Here is a 16,509-nt window from a genome sequence, read left to right as displayed (position 1 = left end):
TTCTACGGATGGTTTTCTCGAACCACTGTCGTGACGGAGTTGGAAGAGTATCTTGCTGAGCAAGTAAGTTCAAATTAAACCGGTGACTTGGCTGAATAATAACATCTGGATTAATGGCAGAAACATTTGATGGAAACTATGGCCTCCTTGAGTTCTAAGGTTTGTTACCACCACAGTTAAGCAAGAACGCTTTAAGTAGAGTATGTTTCTGGCCTTACTCCTTCGGTCTTAGACTAAATAGGACTGTCAAAGGAATCTAGGACTAAACTTAAACATGTCAAGGGACGCTTCCCTGAATGTTTCAAAATGCAATAGTTTCCCCGTCCGCGAAGGAAAGGAACACCCAATGAAACTCTGAAAACAATGGTGGCTCTTCCTCTCGCCCTCGGGGAGGTATGTTTTGGGGCATTATTCAAGAGAAGTGGTTTGGCTTAATCCTGGATTTATTTGAGTTTTGTACAGACAGAAAACAGTCAGCTTGTGAACTACACAGGGCTTTATGCACGCATAGCTCGCACTACAGTCTTCACATCTGTATTTATGCAACAAACAAACAAGAAAATAAAGGGAAATGAAAAAGAACACAGGACAAAAACAAATCAGCGCCATTTCTGCCCAAACTATTCTCAACAAATGCACAATTATGTGCACGTTACCTTGGGCTGAACTAGAGCAGACAGGACTTTTATTGTTGACAATGAAGTCACCGGTGGATACAGCGAAAGCTAAATATAATAGAGAAAAACTGATTTTGAACCGGAGGTTTTTCTACAACCAGTAATTACTCAGAACACTAGCGTACTACTTCCTACTGTAGTAGTACACTACATGGTTACCACATGACCTCACTATGTTGCATGTATACTTGAGTGAGATGTCCGGTTTTCTCGTAAATAAAAATTGACTTAACTTTCAACCCGACTATGCGCAGTGCCAACTACGCACTGCAGACAGGGCTGGACTGGTAATCTGGCATACCGGGCATTTTCTTGGTGGGCCGACGCACTTTGCGGCCAATAAGGGGCGGACTGGCCATCGGGAGAACCGAGCAGGCCGGTGTGTCGGCCCCGAAATGCTCAACATGTTTTGGGCCAGTTGTCATGTAAAATCCCAGGCAGATTTCTCTTCCCAGTCCAACCCTGACTGCAGATAATGTACAAGTTGCATGCTAGTATGCTAGTCCGAACATAGCCGGTGACTCCATTGACAACAAGACTTTTAACAATCAAACCAAGCAAAGCTCGATGAACAGCCTCATGAAACATTCATTAACAAAACTCAACAAGAAAGTACATAGCCTTTAGATTTCCATTCAAAGAACCAATAGCAATACTGGTAAATCAGAAACTCATTAAAAGCATTACGTGTGAGTTATACTGACTCGTGTGGTCAAAGGAGGTATTGCAGCTCCTTCCATTTAGAGAAAGGTGAGGTCTGGATGCTAATGTTCCCTGAGACAGAACACTAAAGGCTATTTGAATACAAGGACGCAGAAGGTTTTTAATGCCCAGATAAGATCGTGGGTTTCAATTGACTGAATAACAATCCCTGTTATATACCTCATAATATATCAAAACACTATGTCAAATAGTTCTGAATAATAGATATATAGCTATATAATATCATATATTTCTCTTGTACGACTATGGATTTGTTGTGCCTTGAAAATATTCAGACAGTATCACATAGGAAAAATACTGTACAAAACGCAACTTATAGTGTGTGTGTGTGTGTGTGTGTGTGTGTGTGTGTGTGTGTGTGTGTGTGTGTATATATAAACATTAAAACTCTGTTTTATTAATAAATCTTCTGTGTGCTGTATGTTTTGGTCTGCAGTAAACAAACTGATTGGGTTTCAACCACAGTATATGAGACAACACCTGCTAAACAAACGCCTCTTCAAACACATTCACTGCAGTCATACAGCCGAACACGCAATCACTACAAATATCTATTTTACTGACAAAAAAAAACATGCTTCGGGTAAAAAAAACAAAAACAAAGATTGAATAATCATCCATTTGAAAAAAATAAAAATACCCATTTACAGTTAACTTGAGGCCACATTCTGAAACAATATTCATGCCGAAATATCCATTAAAACAATAACTGATCAGGAAAATTACTATACAGCCATAACAATAAGAACAGCTATAACCATAGTAGTTATTAACAGCTGAATATCTCTGAAAATGAAAAAACAACAAAATAAAAGTCCATAAATATATCAAGCAGGTTATAGTGTAGGTACTACAGAAGCATTGCACCAGGTCAGATTGTGAAACACGCGTTAGTGCAGGGGGTTAGAGCGAGACTAAACGCATTCGGCATTTCGGAGGGAAAGTTTCCGCGGATCAGCGGAAATGATGTACGTGATGCACACGTAATGGCGCTATGCTTTTCAAACAGGAAACTTTAGAGGAATCTAGCTTACATTTCATACATGTTTGCCCTCTGAAGAGAATTCGACTTATTGCTCCATGGACAATGTAGTGAAGACAAACAAAACGACAACGCTGGTGTTGGTTTTAAAAGAGACAATAAAATAAATTCACAAATAACGGGAAAAACTAAAACAAACATCAGAAGAAAAATGAAGGTGCGTACGGCTATTCAACTTAAAATACATGAATTTACACCAAATAAACTTCTGTTGAATAAAGAAGAAAGCGTGCGCAACAGAGAGTGGGCGGAGCCTCTGGGAAAAGAGGGATGGGCTGAGCGTTTGATTGACAGGCATGAGGGTGAGCAGCATTCTCAGTCCATATTGCAGGTGTATAAAAGGGCATGTAGAATCATTTCCAAAAGAAACAATCCATCGTTGGTGAAGGAATAAACACAGGAGACTGATAAAAAGAGTGGCGTGGAATACGGGGAAAAAGACAGACACTAATACACACATTTAAAATAAATCGTCAGCTAAAGATTTCGACTAAGAAAATCAAAACGGGTTTGGTAGAGAAAGAGAGAGAGAGAAAGAGAGAGAGGGAGGAAGTGAAAAGAGGAGACATTGGCCGCCTAAATGAGGCGCACAGAAGTCCCTGGAGGATGGTTGTGGGCGGGGCTATTCCTAAGGAAGTGGGCGGGTTTTTTCAGGGTGATGGGGGGGGCTCACATAGGGCTGTGCCGCGCCTCGTATTTGGCCATAATGTTCTTACAGCGGCCGAGCTCCTTCCGCAGGTCGGCCACTTCCAGTCTGAGCGCTGTGTTCTCTTTCTCCAGGAATCCCGCACGGATGGCGATCTGGTTCTCCTTCAGCCGGCGAGCATCCCGGGAGCGCTTTGCCGCAAAGTTATTCTTTCTGCGGCGTGCCCAGTATTTGTCATCCTGCGTGCAGATGCAAAGAAAAACAATTAAGTACGAGATTTAACGATCCATCTTTCGTATCCATAAACTATTTACGTTAAAATTAAAACAAAATACTGCCTTTTTAAAGTCATTCAGACAAAATACGCTTAAATTTAAATAGTGTTGGGTAAAAAATACACATGTACCGATTAATCGCCATATCAATATTGATTTTTTAAATCCCAAGATTGATCTTTTACTTTAAAGTTTATTTAATATACCAAATTAATCAGAATCAAAACAAATCATATTATAGTTTAAATGAATCAAGAGCTTGTGAATCAGAATCCAATCAGGAATTCTGTAGGCAAAATGGACATTATAACTGAATCATTTCCAAATGTATCGAATCGAATCAGGAAATCTGTAGGCAAAATGGACATTATAACTGAATCATATCCAAATGAATCGAATCAAATCGTAAAATAGTTTAAATGAATCGAGAGCTTGTGAATCAGAATCAAATCAGGAATTCTGTAGGCAAAATGGACATTATAACTGAATCATATCCAAATGAATCAGAATCAAATCAGGAAATCTGTAGGCAAAATGGACTTTATAACTGAATCATATCCAAATGAATCGGAATCAAATCAAATCGTATTAAATTTAAATGAAGATTGTCCACTTTAAAAGCTTCAGTGTAGTTAGCTCAATACATAATAACATTTACATTTATGCATTTGGCAGATGCTTTTATCCAAAGCAACTTACAGTGCACTTATTACAGGGACAATCCCCCCGGAGCAACCTGGAGTTAAGTGTCTTACTCAAGGACACAATGGTGGTGGCTGTGGGGATCGAACCTGTGAGCTTCTGATTAACAGCCCTGTGCTTTAGCCACTACACCACCACCACTCCATAAGTCTGAATGAAATGAACAGGACATTCATCATCCTTTATTTGATTCATTAATGGACGATAACATCAGCCCACGGACAGTCACGTGACACACAAGGGACTTTCTGAATTTGAGGTATCTCCACCTGTTAGTATGCGATTACAAATCCCAAACGCCAATTTGAATGTATGCGAATCTGTTTTCCCATAATTCTCTTTCTCTGCAAGACGCTTCACTGTCAACCAAATGAGCACATCTATTTGCATCACATGTACACAATGAATGCACGACCGCTGTCACACACACTGTACACCTACACATCATTCATTTTAAGGATATATATATATATATATATATATATTATTTTTTGACTTATGGACAGTTTTGGTACTGTGTTGGGACCTGTTCTGGGTCTTAACGTAAAGCTAGTTTAGAACTGGTTTATGGGTAATCGTTTGCGTTTACCTTCAAGTCTTCTGGAATGAAGATCTTGCGTGCCTTCTTGATCATGGGCTGCGGTTTGAGCTCCTCTGCGCTGAATTTGCGCTTGCGAGGGTCAAAGATCTCTTGACCCGGGATGCTGGAGAGGGCGAGGTCAGCGGGGTCGGGCTCGTACCTGACCGGAACCTGGATGGAGTCTGGATCTATCGGACTGGGTGTGTCACGTGAAGTGGGAAGCGCTGAAAGAGAGCATACAAGTGGCATACACTTAAGACATTTAACTTCCATAATGTGACGCATTTTCAGAATATTGAGTGAAAAACAAAAATAAAAAGTTGGCATTTACATTAAGAATAAAATGCACAAATTAATGCACAATTGCACCTGGAACATTTAATAATTAATAATAATTATTTTGTATTTTGTGTGTGTGTGTGTGTGTGTGTGTGTGTGTGTGTGTGTGTTGTGTGTACATGTGCACTACCATGTTCTGGCCAGCAGAGAGCGCATGAACCATGCTGCTTAATGTTGTCTTACAAACACAGACACACACACACACACACACACTCACTCTCCTTCAGTCCACAGCAAGATTATGCAACATCATGTGATTGTCTCTCTCAGGTCAGATGTTACACAGAGAGAAGACAGCGGCTGAGTTGGCATACTATCATATTCTCCATACAACCCATTTCTGTCATATTCTGATGCTCTTGCAGACAGTAAATGTAGCACTGTAGTGTGCCTTTCTGAACACAGCCAGAGAGGAAGAATGTTCTGTTCATGTGCATGTTGTGTGTTTCTGACTGTGATCATTAGTGCAGGATTAGAGGATCAAGTTAAACTCTTGACTGATTTAAGGGTCATTAATCGAGAGTTGAGAGACGCACAAATGTGCCAAGAGCTGGCACACTGCCACACACGCAATAATAACGCAACTACTCACTACAACACACTATATTAACAAAACTACACGCTACATACTAAAACACATACTACACACGTTACACACTCAAACGCAGAATGATAACACAACTACACAACGAAACACTGAAATACACAATAACACAACACATACTACACATAACATCCACATATTCCATCCATCCATCCATTAAACTATTTATCCGTCCATCCATCTGTCCATCTGTCTATCTATCTATCTGTCTGTCTGTCTGTCTGTCTGTCTGTCTATCTATCTATCTGTCTGTCTGTCTATCTATCTATCTGTCTGTCTGTCTGTCTGACTGTCTGCCCATCCATCCATCCATTAAACTATTTATCCGTCCATCCATCTGTCCATCTGTCTATCTATCTGTCTATCTATCTGTCTGTCTGTCTGTCTGTCTGTCTGTCTATCTATCTGTCTGTCTGTCTATCTATCTATCTGTCTGTCTGCCTATCTATCTATCTATCTGTCTGTCTGTCTGTCTGACTGTCTGCCCATCTATCCATCCATTAAACTATTTATCCGTCCGTCCGTCCGTCCGTCCGTCCGTCCGTCCGTCCGTCTGTCTGTCTGTCTATCTATCTATCTATCTATCTGTCTGTCTGTCTGTCTGTCTGTCCGCCCATCTATCCATCTATCCATCCATCCATTGGTCAATCTATCTATCTATCTATCTATCTATCTATCAAGGGGACAACATTTTTTTTTCAGACTACAAATAAACGATGTATTGTGTTATATTAAATATTTATAAATATAACTTACTCTGTCAGAAAGCAACAGAACATAAACAGTTACTCATAACTATAATGTTTAGTAGAAATCCCATGAAATAAAAAGTGTGTTTAAAGTCTCTCCAGATATATTACTGTATAACAGATATGACCTCCACATAATCCTGCCAAATCATATGATCAGACAATCTGGGGGTTGTATGGGGCCCTGAATCGACCTCATGGTCAGAGGTGAGGGGCGGAGTTATAGTGACCAATCAGAAGGCTGTGCTTGCACACTGTGAATCAGTGTTCATTTGAAGCGCTCTTCACTATTGCAAAGGCTCATGAGTCGTCCAAATCATGTTTTTCTTATCTACTGATATAAACAGGTTTGTAAAAGGGGAAAGGTTAAGGTTACGGTTACAGATATGGTTAGGCGAGATCATTTCTTCCATGCGTCTATGAGATATGGTGAAATCAACATGTATGTGTGTTTATATGGTTTAACTCCCTATGGTGGCAGAGCGTTTAGGGATGTGACTGTGACCGTCCCATGAACCCTGGCCAAAGGATGCCGGTACTTCCTTTAACAGGGCGGTGTCTATGGTTGGGGAAGGATGCAGCAAAAAGATGCCCTAATGTTTTATTTTATCTCACAAAACCGATAAAAGCACAGAAATCAGCACTGTATTTGCTGATTTGCATTAAAACGTCCCATAAATACTTCTGAATCTTTCTATTTTATTGTATTTATTTATTTATAAATAAAATTTGAGTGGTGTGAATCTTAACTAAAGACGTTTACAGACGTTCAAAGAAAATGTATTAAAAGTAAATAGTAATTAAAATAATGTTGTAAAGAAAATGCAATCATTTATTTTAGTTTTGTAAGCTCTGTGTTTATTTAATTCAGGGAATAATGCTTTCATATTGCTGATGTGGTACACTTCTCTCGAAGTATTTTATGCTTGTATTTGAACTTTTTAGATGAAATGAAAATAAATAAAAACATTGAAAGTGCTTGAGTACAGTGATAACTGGGCACAAATGTTGCTATGGTGCAAACACGGAGCAGGTTTCTTTCCAAGTGAATTGGGGTGCGAGAGAGGAGCGGAATATCTCATCTGGCCGTTCTAATTGCAGACACACTATACGGAAGCAATGCTAATTTTCAAGCACTGCCCAAATTTCGTTGGAGGCTGAAGATCATCGCAAAGGATACTAATCGACCGTCTGTGAACATGTCACACTGAACATTGTAAGATTGCAGATTTTGCCCCGCGACAAGAGAAATCATTTAGGATTCCCAAAATTTGTCTCAGATGGCAGAATTGTGGCCAAAATCGTACAGTGCGCAATGTCAATCTGAATGTCAATCTTAAAGTCATTGCACTACAAAACAAAATACAAAAGCTTCAAAGATCAGTGTGGAGTGGAGGGGGGCGGGGCCTGGCTGGAATGTCGCATGCCCGGTCCCCAATCGGCCTGATGGGGCACGCAAGGGATAAAGGCGGCCGGTGATGACGGTTCGAGAGAGAGAGAATTACGGGCATGTCCGTGTTTATGTTTGTGTGTTTTGGTTTAAGTTTTTATTCAATTATTATTTATATTGACAAGCCGGTTCTCGCCTCCGCCTTCCCGGGTTTCGGCACCAATGTAAGGGGGTTAAGATGGGCAAGGAGGAGGCGAGAATCCCTCGCGCGCCCCATCAGGCCGATTGGGGACCGGGCGTGCGACATTCCAGCCCGGCCCCGCCCCCCTCCGCGCCGCAATCTGGTTTATAACAAATGTCAATGATAGCCATCCGTTAGCATTCCCATTCATCTCAATGTAGTGGCTCGGCTTCCGCATGATCCCTGGAATTATGCGACCTACATACTGCCATATCTGCTCATGGGAACTCATGCACCACGTTCACATGCACTTAAGAAAACTGTTTTTGCATAAAGCGGTGTTCTGAAACGTCATGTAAATGAGAACGCCATTTTCCTTACATTGTTTAAGGGATTAAGAGAAAGCGGTTTAACACATCCAGGATTCCCCAAGAGAACGTGACTTACGTGGTCATGCAAACGAATTAGCAGGTTTTAAGCACAGGATTTTCCAAGTGAGTGCATCGAACAAACCGGATAACTAACTTCATAGGATGGAGCCCACAAACAACAAGTCAACACAGTGGAAAGAATTAAAGATTTCTGGGAGTACAGTGGGAAAAGCACATACACAATAAACTATACCCATTTATATGCACCAATTTAAAATACCGACTACTGTCCCTCGCATCTGTGTTTATGCACTCAAGTACGGTGGGGGAATCCCAGAGTTTTCCATAAGAGGAAACCCCACTATTGGAGAGCAATTCTGCTGCAGGTCACGATGGCAAGTTAAGAAAATAAACACAGCAACTCTTGGATATCTGAAAATAGAGCGAAGCAACAGAGAATGAAATACTGAAGTCTTCCTCAGATCCCATGTGTACGGGAGTAAAGAGAAAGCTGCGAACACAGTGCATATAAACAAACACATATCTCCAGCAGCTTTCTCGTGATAAACCTCTTTCTGGAGTCCCTGTATATGAGCTCATTGTGCGTTCAAGTCATGTCGGGATAATCGTATTTACGAGATGAGCGCAAATTAATGTCGTAATCAAAGTCGTAATTTTTTGTGGGAAACTCAAAACTTTTGATTTTCTTTGAGCCGTGACGTTCTGACTTAGAGGCGTGTCTACTAAACAACCATGGTAGAAGAAAATTGCTTGTGGATTTTGACTGTACACATTAGTTCATGGGCGGGTGTAAGGGTTTTTTTTTTTTGCACCCAGAAACGGTGAAATTACATTTACATTTATGCATTTGGCAGACGCTTTTATCCAAAGTGACTTACAGTGCACTTATTACAGGGACAATCCCCCCGGAGCAACCTGGAGTTAAGTGCCTTACTCAAGGACACAATGGTGGTGACTGTGGGGATCAAACCAGCAACCTTCTGATTACCAGTTATGTGCAACGGTGAATGAAATGGTGAAATTCACCATTGATTTTTTCCATTGGGTCTCCCGTTCACTGCTATAGAAGTTTACACCGTTGTGTAGTTGACTTCCACGTTCCAAACGAAAGAAAAGAAAAGTACATCGAGAAATATGTTTTTTGCCCCTTGAAAAAGTGTAACTCCTGAATCCACCAGCATGAGCTTACTTCCAAACATACCCAGCAAAACTACAATATTTTTGACCTTTGACCCCAACTCTATCTGTTATCGCATCTACTCTGAATATCTCAAATCCTTTCTGTTATTCCAAGCCACAAAATGTACTTTACCCTTCCACATTTTCCTCTATCTACTGCCAAAAGTACATCAGAGATCAAACACACACTCCGAGCAAGGTCCACTGCCTAAAACACGCAAACTTTGTTGTGATAACATCTGTTTGTCTCTTTCCCCACACATGCATGTGTTTTTGATATTTGCTTGTTTGTTGTATGTTAAAAGGAGTGTATTTGAGGTTCAGGCAAGGTGATGATGCACTATTTGTTGTAGCGGTCGCTGTGATAAGGGCACGACTCTTTGAGTTTCATTGGGAACATACTGTGCTTACACAAAACAAGAGAGACAGAGAGAGAGAGGTGGGAGGGGCGGGCAGGCAGGGGGCGTGTCCAGTGGGAGGGGCTAAGTGGGTGGAGCCTAAGAGACAGCTAGGAATGAAATGAAAAAGGCTGGGTGGGGATTTGCATGCCATGACAATTCACTCTCTCTCTCACACACACACACACACACACACTCTCTTGTTCCCTGCCCCTGCACAGCACACTGAGCTGCATGTGTGTATCACATGGCTTTGCACGGAAAATGCACTGACCACACGTGAGCTGAAATGTTCAGAGGACAGACTGAATCGCCCGTCCAGACGGAACGCACACACACATCCCTGAGACAGACGCGCAGGCACGTTAACGCACATACAGAAATGTAAACAAGCAAAACACTGCACATGCACGCTTCGATACCCTCTGGTGTGAGATGACTATTTAGAGGACAGGGAAATCTGACATGCTAGACTGCATGAGGGGACTTTCACGGGGTCAGATCTCACTGTTTACTAAAGATCATTCATGTCCAAAACGAGGATTGTGAGACCGCATAATGACAACCTACAAACTTCTAAACATTTTATTTGATTTCTTTATAGCCACTTCACAATTTATTCCACTGAAGGGGGTATAAATTCACAAGGGATGAGCGAAGACACTTATTTTCATTATTATTATTATTTTATCCCCTTTTTCTCCCCAGTTTGTAATGCCCAATTCCCACTACTTAGTAGTTCCTCGTGGTGGTGCGGTTACTCGCCTCAATCCGGGTGGCAGAGGACAAGTCTCAGTTGCCGCTTCTGAGACCGCCAATCCGCGCATCTTATCACGTGACTCGTTGTGTATGACACCGCGGAGACTCACAGCATGTGGAGGCTCATGCTACTCTCCACGATCCACACACAACTCACCACACACCCCATTGAGAGAACCACTAATCACCACCACAAGGAGGTTACCCCATGTGACTCAACCCTCCCTAGCAACTGGCACAATTTGGTTGCTTAGGAGACCTGACTGGAGTCACTTTTTTTCACATTGAATCTTATAAATGCTAATTATTTTACTAGTTTAGTAAAAAAACATTAGTATCACTATTTCTACATGAGTATCGATCCTCTTGATAACATCGATTAATTTGGATCCCTAAAATTCAACAGATTTTATAAACGTAACCGTTAAATGTTAAATTACACACCCAGCTTATCTCATACGCACCATCTCCTGAATATTAAATAGTCAATTAAGATATTGAAATAGTCATTAGTTTGGAGATTAGTGCAAATATGCGTAATTATTCTTGAATTAATAATGAAAGTATACAGTGAATGCCGTTAAATTGGGCTGGGTAAGGGATCACTCGATATCGATTCTTAAATCCCAAGATTGATTTGATTATTATCAGATGATTGATCAGTATAGTGGAGAAGTTATTAGTACAGAGGTCCTTCCACTGCATGTAGAGAGTAAACGTTTGGTTTAACTTGGCATTGAATAATATCTCTTTTAATTCCTTTTCTGTTTTTTAGTCAATTTTTGATTAAAATATATATTTTTTCATTTTAATCCCACATGGATGCGCTAACAAAACCACGCAAGTCTTCTCTCATTATATGCGCTCACTGGCTGATGCCGCTAGTCTTAAAGAGACAGTATCGATTAACCACATGCTCTGCATATCAATGTAAATACTTGTAAACGGAACAAATTATGCAAGTTAACAATAAATATGTTCTGCAGATAAAAGGGCTTTATTGGCTTGTATTTGATGGCCGGTGTAAGTGTGTGAAATATCTGTAAACAAGGTGTGTGTGAGCACAGCCCTGGAGCAAATCTTGCACCTGAACGTCATCTACGTGACAGATTCGTCTGATGAATCCTCAGGTGCATTACGGCAGGAGTTAGTTTGAAAAACAAAGCATGCATCAGGCATTTTCCAATATAAACTGTTCGTGTTTACCTTTGCAAAAATATCGCCATCCTCACAACCAGCAAAACTCCAGTTTACAAGATCGAAATTGTTAAACATCAACAACATCAGAATCAGTATAAGAAATGTATTGGGTAGTTGTGTGCCACTATCAAATGTCAAACGAATTACTCCTGGTTTTTAGAGCCTGTTGATATTTCTCTACAGTCTGCAGCAAAACCAGGTTAGTAAATGTTATATGACAGTAGTGATAAGGCGTACAGAACACAGCTACGAGGACAACGCACCTGACTACATGGACTTCAACCAAACACACGGCACAAACTCCACATTAGCAGAAACTCTCACTTAAAGTTGAAGTGTGTCTTTTTTTCTACAATGTTAAAATAATTTCTCGTATCGCAGCTTAATATTCAAAGCTTGGTAGAACGATTTCCCTGAGAAGTGTAACATTGCGACTCTTTCAAAACCAAAAAAGGTTTTTAAGCATCCCAACCACCCCAACACAAAAATGATTTGAGAACTCAAGAAAACCGTTTTCATTTGAGACTTGAAATTATCAGATTATTCTCTGTTTTTGACCTTAAAATGTAAACAGTCATGCGTACATTGGATAAGCTGCTATGGGTGTTTACATGCAGCGTGAAATTGGGGGAATGGGCAAAAATCTGCCAGTGTTGATAGTTTTGTGCCGTTTATGACCTTACCCTGATAATGGAAAACCAATTAAACTGTTTGCGATTATACTGCGATCAATCATTTTTACATAAAATGTGTAAAATTGTTATCGACCAAAAATTCAAGAATATTGCAATTGTACATTTTTGCTTAATTTACCCACCCCTAGGCGGGACTATCTGTTTGTCCACCCAATCATAGACAGTTCAAGAAACCTGTCTGAAAACATCCTTAAATGGAAAGGAATGAAAAAATTGTTAACGCTCCATGAAAGATATTAATGAAATAATCTCTAGACTAAACAAAAATGTGTTCACGTACAATGATGGTTTCTGCCTGTCAATCATTTTGCACGTTCTCATAGTATAGTAGTTGCAGCGAAAGATTGAGGCTTAATGCCATTTTTGTGCCATGTTGTTCATAACAGTTGCCAGGTGAGGGCGCTATTTTGCTGCTGTTGTTTTTGACAACCGTTTCTGCTTGTGTCGGTCTCAATAAAGCTCATTTGGTATCTTTGGAGCGCGGGGTTATGGGAAAAGGGGGTGTGGCTAATCCAGCAGCTCAGCTGGGGGAAAATCACTCTCTCGCTCTCTCTCTCTCTCTCTATCTGATGATTTATCTGACAGTCTGTCTATCTAACTAACTAGCTTTCTGTTCGTCTTACTGTAATGTCTGTATAACCATCAAACTTCTACTTAAACTTGTCAAGCCAACATCAAAGTTTGTATTGACAAACTTGACCTACCTAGTTATTTTGGCGATTCCGATTGTTGGCGCTAATGGGGCAGATATTACACACTTCAGCTTTACATGATCTGCCACTTATAACTCCATGGCGTATGCCGTGAGCTTGAGTTTTGTGTAACTACAGTATATAGAGGCCAGATATGTTCAGAGCGATAGTAAACACAAGTCTTGACTCTGGGGCATTGGCCTTTTTGTTTATGATTAACTAGAGAGACACGCATAGAGCTATAAACTTCACAATCTGTGTGCATTTAGGTCAGTACCTCCTCTATTTGGGCTCTGATGGCAGTTTTCTGCGACTATCCCGGAGTGAACCGATGTGGTTGCACGGTTACTGAGATCCACCACAGAGGGTGTGCCCGGGGCCGAGTGGGGCTGTTGGGAAGGTTGGCTCTGCTCGCTCTGAGGGTTGGCGGGAATTCCGTTCTCTGACAGGAACTCCTCTAAATCCATGTACTCCAGTTGTAAGTTATCGCCATCGTACGGCAGGGTCTTATCCCACAAAGTCGGCCCCAAGAAGGCGGACTGAGGGGTGTTGAGACTGTTTCCATCCTCTTCCAATTTCTTCTCTTTTTCTTTCTCTTTCCCAAAACCTGGAAGAACAAGATGAAGGTGTTAGAAAATAGCTATTTCACCCAAAAATGAAAATTCTGTCTTTGTTTATGATTTTTCATGTCATTCCATGTTGTTCTTACAATGCAAGTGGATGGTGATACAACTATAAAGTAGAGGTGGACCGATATATCGGTGTTACCCAACAATCGGTGCCGATAGTTGCTATTTGAACTATCGGTTATCTGCCAAAATGTATTTTGATAGTTGCAGATCGTTTTTTCATAATTTCGTCATTTCAAAATAAGAGTCCCAGATGTGTTACAGGCTTGTTTATACTGAAAAGTCCTTTGTTATGCACCAAATATTAATTTTATCTGGTTATTATTGAGATTTTAGTAAAAATAAAAAAATAAACTGAATCTGTGATTTTAGTCAGTTTGGACTCTTTGTCTTTGCCCGCCAAAGTAAATTAAGAATAAATGTTTTTATTTTACAAATTGTTTTTAGATTCTATAAATCGATTTAAAAAACTATCGACCGATATATCCACTATCGGTTGACCTCTACTGTCAAGCATCAAAACGACAAAAAGGCAAAATAGAAGTTTGATAAACATAGTCCAGTCACTCGTGTGTGAGTTAAATTGCATTCTGTTCCTCACACAAATCGATAAAGTCACAGCGCATGAGTCATATGGACTGTTTTATGGGGCTTTATTGTCATTTTGGATCTTGACAGCCCCAGTCCACATTCACTTTCTTTGTATGGAAAAGAGTGGCCATTCTTCAACATTTCATCTTTAGTGTTCCACAGAACAAAGAAAGAAAATAATATGTGCTTGGAACGACATGAGTGTGAGTAAATGGAACACCAAAGCAACTTATTTAGTATGCACACTGCAAAACACAGCACAAAACCTTGCATACTGCCCATGCATTTCCTTGTTAAGTGCATCTTACAGTAATATCACACTTCTATTGATTAATAATGAGTGATTTGGACAAGTTTAGAAAAAGAAAAACAGATCAGCAAAACAATCTGAGAGCCGCTCAGGTGCGTCCTCTATGGGAACTCTGAGTAAAAAACCTTCAGTATTGCGAACTTCACCTATCCAATGGAAGTCGGGGTATTGGTCGAAAAGTCTCTGTTCATTTTGTTCTTTGTGAACAGATGCATTGATATACACCATATTTTAGACGAAAAACATCATGCATTTTGAACATATTTGTCGTGGAATGGATTTGGGATTGTGCGTAAAAATGACTGAAATGCAATCAAAATATTACTGAAACATAAACTTTCACCCCAAATCACATTCGGCATTCAAAGTTCAACTAAATTACCGCATGCATACGTAAGCAGGTACAGGTAAAGGTGAGGGGAAACAGGGTGACAGACAGTGACATGTCGCGCTTTTACGCGCAGGTTATAACGAATGCAAAGCGCGCGGTGCGTCTGTCACTCCACTGCTGATGCAGAAGACCCTTTAAACTCCTCCAACAGCAAAACCTGCCATTCACTTACCTTCATCGTGGTGAAAGGGCAGTTTCATGGGGTTCTCCAGCAGGGATTTGAGGACGCCGTGGGTCGGAGGTAGGAAAGTTGAGTTTATAGGAAGAGGTCGAGACATCTTCTCCATCGCGCAAAAGAGAAATCAATGACACTGGAAAAGTGAAGTGAAGAAAAGAAAAAGGCAATTTATAAAAATTCTAAAATCCAGCAATACACCGTTGGGATAGAGTCCTCAGCCCGTGCGCAGTCACCGGTGAGCGGGTGGATGGTCTCGCGCGTCCGTGAGTTCGGCTGGCTGGAGCGCAAAAGCGCAACTGATTCGCAATTCCATGTGCGAATACTGACGTCCGTGACGTCAATGGAGAGAACAAGATGATGAACACGGATCCTGGCCAATGAGAGCGGGCGGGGGCGGGTCTCCCGTCGAGACTTGATACATTATTGCACGAGCACGCTTCTATTCTTTCTGCTAGAACTTTTGTTTGAGGATTGTTACATTGTAACTGCAGCAACAGATTCATGATGTTTATGCCTGTATTTTATATATTAAAGGTTGCACGCATCAAAATAGCGACATTTTGTGCTAGACAGAACAATGTAATATTCTATAACTATTTCTATTCTGGTCTGTTTTATTCTATTCGCTTTTGTTCATCTGTTAAATATGTAAATGTAACTATATTCTGATCTATTCTGCATTGTTGTGTTGTATTTTAACATTAAAATGCATACATTAATTGAAATGCTGTAATAGATGTAGTTTTTTTGGTCCATTGATCAATTAAAATTCATTAATTTCACAGGATGCAACAATCCTTCATGCTATACAGAATAAATATTATATTCTATAACTATAATATTATACTTAGCTTTCTATTTCTATTATGGTGCTTTGGATGCGCTAAATAAGTTTAAATGTAATTCTATACTGTTCTATTATATTTGTTTGTGTTGTATTTACATTTTTTACATTAACAAAATAGATTTATTGCACCCACTCGCACACTACTATACCCCTCGAAACACAAGATCAATTTCTCGGAACGGCCAATCCTCCCCGACTACACAGTAACAGGCAGTGCCGTTCACCTGCAGTCAGTAGAGTCCGCGCGCTTGCGTCTGATTGGCTGACTGTTCAGTGCGCGGAACAGACCGCCCAATCGCGGTGAGCTGGTTCGTTATGCGGTGAATTAAGGAACGCCGGC

General features: G+C 40.5%; 1 protein-coding gene across 1 annotated transcript; it reads right to left on the bottom strand.

Annotated features, from left to right (window-relative positions):
* Positions 1–425: 425 nt before the first annotated feature.
* On the bottom strand, positions 426–15,874 carry hlfa (HLF transcription factor, PAR bZIP family member a). The gene is made up of 4 exons (XM_052139812.1): positions 15,317–15,874; positions 13,501–13,830; positions 4,655–4,869; positions 426–3,327 (listed from the first exon to the last, which is right to left on the bottom strand). The coding sequence occupies exons 1-4, from the start codon at positions 15,429–15,431 to the stop codon at positions 3,112–3,114; spliced, it is 876 nt and encodes a 291-aa protein (XP_051995772.1). The 5' UTR covers positions 15,432–15,874; the 3' UTR covers positions 426–3,111.
* Positions 15,875–16,509: the final 635 nt, after the last annotated feature.

This window comes from Xyrauchen texanus, chromosome 12 (genome assembly GCF_025860055.1).
Source record: "Xyrauchen texanus isolate HMW12.3.18 chromosome 12, RBS_HiC_50CHRs, whole genome shotgun sequence".
NCBI lineage: Eukaryota > Metazoa > Chordata > Actinopteri > Cypriniformes > Catostomidae > Xyrauchen > Xyrauchen texanus.
Note: the sequence above shows the minus strand (reverse complement) of the source record. Positions and strands in the feature narration are given on the sequence as shown.